An 8,969-nucleotide genomic window follows, 5' to 3' on the forward strand; every position below is an offset into this window, starting at 1 on the left:
ATGCATAGACAACAACATTTCAAATTTGTGGGTTTAATGGAGCCAATGCAGCAATCTAGAAAATTGGATAGATACAAAAAAAGGATAAGTTTTGCTCAGGCTTTTGTAAATATTTCTAACAAGAACTGCGCATTTGTGGATGAAAATTGTGAAGTTACAGTAATATTCGATATGGAGCAGCGGATGACCTTAAGACTGGTGGATTCTAATTCTCAACAGGAAGTAATTCTTACCTTAGTTTATGCCAAGTGCGATGCTATTCAGAGGATTAAAATGTGGGACACATTATATGCTTTGGCTTCTGATATGGTAATCCCATGGATAGTTGGGGATGATTTCAATGTGATTTAGGATGAGGAGGAAAATTTTGGAGGCCTACCAGTACACCTCAATGAGATTGATAATTTTAGGCATTGTGTAACAACATGTAACTTGCATGATATTGGTTTTAAAGGTAGTATCTTCACTTGGTGGAATGGAAGGACTGAAGAAGATTGCATTTTTAAGAGGTTGGATAGAGTATTAGCAAATATGGAGTTTCAACAAATGTTCTCAGGTGTGGAGATTACTCATTTGTCCAAAATAAATTTGGATCACAATCCCTTATTAATCACGTGTGTTCCCTATTTAATACCTGTGACGAAGCAATTTTGATTCCTTAAGTTTTGGACAGAACATGCCACCTTTCAAGATGTTGTGAAGGAAAACGGGACGATAGACTTTAGTAGTAATCCATTCATAATCTTCAATCACAACTTGAAGAAGTTGAAGCGAGCATTATCAGTATGGAGCAGGGCTACATATGGGGATATTTTCCAAAAGATTGCTAGCTTGGAAGAGGTGGTACTTGTTCATGAAGCACAGTTTGAAATCAATCCAACAAAGCTTAATAGAGAAAGTCTTAACAAAGTTCAGGCTGAACTTATCAGAGTTTTGTCTCTCGAGGAAAAGTTTTGGAAGCAAAAGTCTTGCATGTCATGGTTTAAGGATGGAGATCGCAACACTAAACTCTTTCATGCAAAAGTGAATGGTAGGAGAAGAAGATTGCAATTAAATAGGATTCAGAATAGTGAAGGTAACTAGATCGAGGGCAATGAACAAATGACAGCTGAAGTAGTCAATATTTTCCATAATCAATTCCATGAGGATGTCATTCCTACTATTTTTGGGATCATTGATCATGTTCCTAACATGGTAAACTTTGATCAAAATCAAGAACTACTGAAACAACCTATGAAAGATGAAGTCAAGAGGACTGTCTTTGGCTTAAATGGGGATAGTGCTGGAGGACCAGATGGATTCACTGGGAAATTCTTCTATAGCTGGTGGGACATAATAGGGGATGATGTATTTAATATGGTGAGGCAGTACTTTAATGGTCATGAACTACCAAGATTTATTACTCATACAAATCTGGTGCTATTGCCTAAGAAGGCGGAAGTTGCTACTTTTTCTGATATGCGACCTATTAGTTTGAGCAACTTCTTTAAAAATATTTTTTCAAGAGTTATTCATGAAAGGCTTGTTCCTCTATTGCCTAATATCATCTCAGATGAACAAGCAAGTTTTGTTAAATAACGGAACATCGTATAAAATATGTTGTTAACTCAAGAAATCATTACTGACATTAGGTTAAGGACAATGGCAGGACCTAATGTAGTGATGAAATTAGACATAACCAAAGCTTAAGATAGGCTTTCCTGGATATTCATGACTAATGTATTGAGGAAAATGAGCTTTTGTGAAAGGTTCAACGGTGTAGTATTTGGCATTATGTCTAACAACTGGTATTCAATTTTAATTAATGGCTAGCCGTATGGATTTTTCAAGTCCACCAGAGGAGTTAAGCAAGGGGACACCTTGTCACCTACATTATTCATTTTAGCTACTGAATCTATGTCTAGAGGTTTGAATGCTCTTCATCTAAACTTATACTTTTGTGGATTTGGCTTGCCAAAGTGGAGTCCTAAGGTTAATCATCTAGTGTATGTTGATGATACTATCATCTTCTCATCGTCTGATGCTACTTCATTACAACTAATTATAGAGGTATTGAGTGCCTATGAGGTAGCTTCTAGACAATTAATTAACAAGGCAAAATCAACAATCTATATGCACCATTCAACAAGTTTGGAGGTTTTGAACAAGGTGGAAAGAGTGACTGGAATTAGCAAGTAGGAATTTCCTTTCACTTACCTAGGCTGTCCAATTTTTTATACTAGAAGGAAAATGGACTACTATCAAGGGCTTGTTAACAAAGTGCTTGACAAGCTTCAATCATTGAAAGGTAAACTTCTATCGATTGGTGGCCAGGTTGTATTGATTTCACATGTTCTACAAAGCATGCCAATACATTTGTTGTCAACTATGAACCTTCCAGCCTCTGTTATTAATAAACTTCATAAATTATTTTCTCGTTATTTCTGGAGTAATTCAGTAGGAGGAAGAGCTAAACAATGGGCATCATGGGACACATTATTCTTGCCACAAGAAGGAGGGGTTGGATTTAGATCGTTACATGATATGTCTAAAGCCTTATTTTGTAAACTATGGTGGAACTTTGGAAAAAATCCTACTTTATGGAGCGCATTCATGAGTCAAAAATATTGCAAAACATTGAATGCATTAGTGGTTCCTTGGAGAAATAGATCTCATGTGTGGAGAAAGATGCTTGAATGTAGGAATGACATTGAACACAAGATAATATGGCAGCCAAGGATGGGTTCTTCAGTGTTTTGGTTTGATAATTGGACAGGCTTAGGATCATTATACTTTGTTACTCCTCCAGATTTCTACTGTGATGAATCTGTCCACCACGTATATGATGTGATAGTAGATGGCTCGTAAGATGAAGGTAGGTTACTAGATAGTCTTTCTCAAGAGTTAGCACTTCATGTAATTGAGAATATTAAACCTCTTGTACTATATAATGAATTGGATAGACCATACTAGACGTTGGATACTAGGGTCAACTTCACTATTAAAACTGCCTGGGACTATATTAGAAGGAGAAGAGATTCTAGTGTTTCTTACAAAAATATATGGGTGAGAGGTTTGCCTTTTAAGATTGCTTTCTTCATATGGAAGGTTTGGAAAGGCAAGTTACCTTTTGATGACGATTTTAGAAGACTGGGTTATTTCATGCCATCCAAATATTGGTGTTGTATTAATCCATCAGAGGAAACAATGTCACATGTACTATTTAGATCATATGCAGATAAGACAGTGTGGCAGTACTTCCTCTCAAATGCAGGCGTTAATATGGAAGGATTGTTGATGCAGTAGACAGTCCTAAAATGTTAGGCAGCTCAGGTGGTGCCTAGATTAAAGCCTATATTCCAGGCTTTACCTTTGATTATAGTGTGAAAACTTTGGAAAAGAAGGAATAACTATAAGCATGGGGAGGCAATGACAGTAAGTAGGGTGATTTACCAGATCACATCTACACTACAAGATCTGGTAAGACTAAGTAAACCAAGTTTACAAAATATTCCTCATAAATTGCTAGATTTGTTACATGTAATGGAGCATTACATGCCAAAGTTGAAGGTGACGAAGGTCTTATGGGAATTACCTGAACAAGGTTGGGTGAAGGTGAATACTGATGGGGCATCAAGGGTAAATCCGAGAAAGAATTCTATTGGTTTTGTGTTGAGAGATGAATATGGTGATATCCTGCATGCACAAGGAGAGGAGATCCATGAAGGGACGAACACTGAAGCTGAAGCTGTGGCTATGCTAGAAGCACTGAAGTACTGTGTGCAATATGGTTACACACACCTTATGCTCCAAACTGATTCCATGATGTTGAAAAATGTGGTGGAGGGAATTTGGGTTGTACCATGGATAATTGCAACACAAGTATAGGAGATCAAAGGCATTACGGGGAGATGTAGCATAAGGATATCACATATTGTGAGACAGGGTAATAAACTTGCTGATTACTTAGACAACTATGCTTTGGATAGAGGTAATTTTGTGACTGACTGTTTCACACAATTGGATGTACAAGGTCGAAGATTGGTGAATGATGATAAGTCACAATGTCCATATTTGAGAGTGAAGGTTGCGAAGAACTAGGAGGATGGGGGATATGAGTGTAAGAAGAAGGGGAAGCAGCCATGATCATCATTCTCAGATCTCTACAGAGGAGAGGGTGATGATTCTGTTTTTCACTAACTCTATTTATTTTTTTGCAGGAAATGTTACTGTATCCATGCCATACTACTTTATATAAATTCAGTGGGTGGTATTAGCACCTAGTGCTCATTCCCTTGAAGGAGTATTAGTAGTAGGCATAGGCATGGAAGAAAGGAGGAACTCCAGTATACTAGGGTCGACTTACAGTCATCGAAAGATGGATTTTGACATCCAGCACCCTAGTGCTTCAATCCTTCATCTGAACACCAGTAATTTCATCATAAAGTTACAAGTAAAGGATTCACAACACTAGAGTTATAACACAAGAATGCGCAGGAGTTTAATCGTGACAATCATGCCAGTTATGGGTGACTTAGGCTTTTGGCATTTAAAAATAGGATAAATGGTTGCATTATGGAGTAAAACCCCAATGCATTTCATTCACTCTATATCCGAGGAATGGTGCCAAGCAAATGTTTTGATAGATCACTGGTGGAGTCCGCACGATTTCCTCACTAATCAGTGCATACCCATTCTCGTGCATAATTGCTAGATACTTGAAGCAAGGAGGAATGCATGTGATTTTACTAATCCTTATACTAATGCAAGTAATCTACTGGATCCTAGACATCAAGAGGCAGGAATTATAGGGTGTGTCTGGGATGTAAAATGCAACACTATGCAAGGAGTAGAAGAAACGCATCATGGATATGGCAAAATAGTGAACGGTACGCTACTGGACACTACACAATGTGGGGATGATCACATGAGCTCCATACAAAAGGAAGGTACAACTAGAGATTTGAGAGGAAAACTAATGGCAACACAATTAGATTCATTCTCGTATCCAGTTCTGAATAAGGAGTACAAACGAAATCCAAACATGCGATTCAATTGGGATGATATAGCATGGCTAGTTTATTTCCTTTTTAGATTACAATTTGTACTATCACTGTTGAGTACTATACTCAACTTTGATAATAGGAGCTATGTGATTATCAAAGTTTATTTCTCTCATTTTGTAAGACCTCCTGCCATTTTGTTCTATTTATTTTTAGATATATATAAAAACTAGCCCTAGACACCTTTCCTAGTGGATTTGCTAAAAAAAGAAAAGAATCAACTGCCACTCCTGGGGTGGCATTGGCTCCTTGTCCATTTCGTTCCTTCTTCCTAGGCGCCATATATGAAAAATTAGAACAATGCACGTGTTAACGGAAGAACAATCTTACAGTTAGCTCTATCGCACGGTCTAGATCATCAAAGAAGGGTGGCATTCCTAAATGCCCAAGTAGCCTCCTAATTATAGATGTGGTCGACAACACACCGATAAGAAGGACTCTACTAGACATGGCTTCAAGATATCCTAGGACACTTAAAAACCTTCGGTTGTGATAACAAGCTTTTCACGCCCGACCTCGGGGAGCGCAACCGATGCTCAACTGAGATACCCAAGTCAAGTAACCATATTCAATGCCTTCTACCTGAACCTACCCATGAGTAAAGTGAAGGTGCATTTCCATTAATTAGACAATAAGAAGATCACGTGAACAACACAAGTTCATTACCATTAGTTAATTCATTTATAAGTCTTAAAATACATTACACATTCATTTTTTGAAGTGGAACATGTGATACAAATACAACATTTCTAGTTTGACTTTTCCAACACCAATATACTACCCACACTATGTCTACAGAGCCTCTAACAGATACAAAAGAGTATTATGGTAGTGCTGGCAACAAGGCCCAGTCTATACCTCAAAATAATATACATAAGGAACAAAAGATACAAGACCCCGAAATGAAGTGTGGATCACCAAGTCAGCTGGGAAGAGGGTGTATCGCTATCACTGATCGATGCCGCCTGCTGTGGAACCACCTGCATCCATTAAAGATGAAACGCCCCCGACAAAAGGGACGTTAGTACATACATAAGAATTAATATAGAACCGTGTGTTTAGCATGGAGTCCGATCTCAGCCCGATCGACTAAGACATCTTACCCCAAGACATCTAATCACAACACTACCATGTGCGTAGTTTGGCATCCGATCTCAGCCGGATCGGCTAAACCATCTCACAAAAATTCCATGTGGGTCGACATCACTTTCTGCTAGCAATCATCTCATCCCATTTCGGGGAATAATCTCAACACATCAATCTCATCCTATTTAAGAGGAATAATCTCATCACATCAATATTGGGGTTTTATCCCTCAATCACTCTTACACTGGCACTTATAGTTTAGGGGTTAGGTTATTTTAACCTACCCTTCCTCGGTGACTAAACGATACTCCCAAAACACTTATTATAAAAAGGATTTATGACTCATTTCATAGTCTTTCGCTCGTCTTTTCATTTCATTGGCACAAGTGGTCACAAGTGTAATTTCGTTCTTGGCACGTCGACCATATTTCATATTTCATACACACCCCTTTTACTTTCAAACATCATCATGGATTATCAACAACTAGGCATTTCTAATCAAGACTTTAAGTATACATGCGAGACATAAGAGTCTTAGGCACATTAAGTTTTCTTCCACAATTTAGCATAATAAGTTGCAATTGAAACATAATTGAAATCATAATATTCTGACACATTGGTCACATTTGAATACATTCCCGAAGGAGAACACAATATGATATAAGTATTTAGCACACATTTGTAGTATATATATCTTTCAACACAAGCTTATTCATAATAGTCAATTTCATAAGGAATAACTCGGAACATGAGAAATAAGAGCTTGGCCCTTCATACTTCAACTTATGAGAACACCGAGGGATTCGATTCTAGGAGAGAAATTTAGCCAACATACCTCGCTTTGAGCTTTTCTTAAATTACTATAATGTTCCGAAAATCCTAGCAACTTCAATCTATTTAGAGACATAACAAAATTAAATCATAATTAGGAAGATATTCGTGGGTTTAGCTCATTTAAGTATTTCATCAAATAGTAGGTGGGAATATTCGACTATAGGGTCCTATGGTGGTGTTTCTTTTCCCCACAAGAATTTCCCACTTCAATAGGTCACCCATATACACTCCACAACCTCCCTACCACCTCCATTGAACATGCATGCATCATTAACCAACTCTTACTCTCAAAACCATTTTTCCCATTACCTATTCCCAACCCAAATTTCGAAATTGAAGGCTAGGGCTATAACCTTATCTCTTTAGTAGACAATTTTATAAACTTTCTTAGTGAATTCTCCAAGGCTTGAGAAAGGAATTGAAGTGGAAGGTATTAAAGCTCCTCCTTCTCTGTCTATTTCGTCCCCTCTCTCTCTTAAAATATCAGAATTCCCCTTCAGAAATAGTCCCTTAAGTCTATTTATCAAAATAGGGTCGGGTAAAATTTTTCAAAATTTAAGCCTATGAAACCGAGTCTGTAGTCGCGGACTGGACCACAAAATCAGTATGTGGCCCTCAAAGGGGACAGCAAAAATGGTCCCAGAACTGGGCTTAGGCTGGTCAAGTCTATGGCGTTATGCGACCCGCAGAAACAGATATGAGATGGCATTACGCGCCGCAAAGTCATGCTTCGAAATTCTTCTTGCTGGATATGCGACGGATTATGCGGCCCGCGAAATGATTATGCGGCCGCATAATCGACCGCAAAATTCTCTTCAAAATTAGGCTTAGGCCCTGTTGCATTCTACAGTGGATCTGCGGTCCGCAAAGTGATTTTGTGGCCGCATAGTGGAAGAAATGCCCTGTTATGCAAAACTTTTCTTCCATCTCCCCGATGCACTGTACATCGACCATGATGTCATAGAACTTATATTACCAAAAGGAACATCCTCAACATAAACTGTACAAGTAAAACATAATTCATAGAAGGTAAACTCTTAATAGTTTCATAGAACACAACTTCATAAATACAAAGTTAGTCAAACAAATTAGGGCACTTCTTCTTCATCTCAACCTGTTGGTTTCGCCATAGCACTTTCATGGAGGCAATCTCATTACTTCTCAGCTTTTGGACTTGCCTATCAAGAATGGCAACTGAAATTTCTTCATAAGTCAATTCTTCACTAACCTCAATACTCTCAACCGGAACAATGAGTGTCGAGTCTCCAAATACCTTCTTCAACATAGATACATGAAAAACCGGGTGCACCAATGGCATCTTTGATGGTAGATCAAGCCTGTAAGCCACCCGACCAATCCTCTCAATGATTATGTATGGTCCGACATACCTCGGACTCAATTTCCCTTTCTTCCCAAACCGCATTATACCCTTCATGGGGGAAACCTTCAAGAATGCCCAATCATCCTCTTTGAACTCCAAATCCCTGCGACGCATATCCGAATAGGACTTATGACGACTTTGAGCAGTTTTTAACCGTTCCTTAATGATCTTAACCATCTCCATAGCCTGATGCACGAGGTATGGCCCTATAAGCTCTACTTCTCCAATCTCAAACCACCCAATAGGAGATCTACATCTCATATCATATAGACCCTCAAACGGTGCCATCTGAATGCTAGCATGAAAATTGTTGTTGTAGGCAAATGTTATGCTTTTGCAAGCTCTCCACGGAGAATTTCTACAAACCTCAAACACATAAGCATACCTCGGCACCATGACACCTCGAGTTCTAGGTGAAATTTAACGGGACCTTACATCCTCCCCTGCTTAGGATCATTTGTCCTCGAGTGACGGTCAAAATTCACGATCGGCATCCAAAGCAACTCAACTCTTAATTCGTCTACCATCAGTTCCAAATTTGACTAACTCCCCAAATTTTCAGAAATTTCGGCAGAGTTTCCCCTATAACTGGTCCTATCCACCTGTCAAAGAATCCCAGAAACCAC

General features: G+C 38.5%; 1 protein-coding gene across 1 annotated transcript; it reads left to right on the top strand.

Annotated features, from left to right (window-relative positions):
* On the top strand, positions 1 to 1,083 carry LOC104099205 (uncharacterized). Its single transcript, XM_009606124.2, has 3 exons — positions 1 to 309; positions 352 to 556; positions 674 to 1,083. The coding sequence occupies exons 1-3, from the start codon at positions 1 to 3 to the stop codon at positions 1,081 to 1,083; spliced, it is 924 nt and encodes a 307-aa protein (XP_009604419.2).
* The last annotated feature ends 7,886 nt before the right edge of the window (positions 1,084 to 8,969 follow it).

Source organism: Nicotiana tomentosiformis, chromosome 11 (genome assembly GCF_000390325.3).
Source record: "Nicotiana tomentosiformis chromosome 11, ASM39032v3, whole genome shotgun sequence".
Classification (NCBI taxonomy): domain Eukaryota; kingdom Viridiplantae; phylum Streptophyta; class Magnoliopsida; order Solanales; family Solanaceae; genus Nicotiana; species Nicotiana tomentosiformis.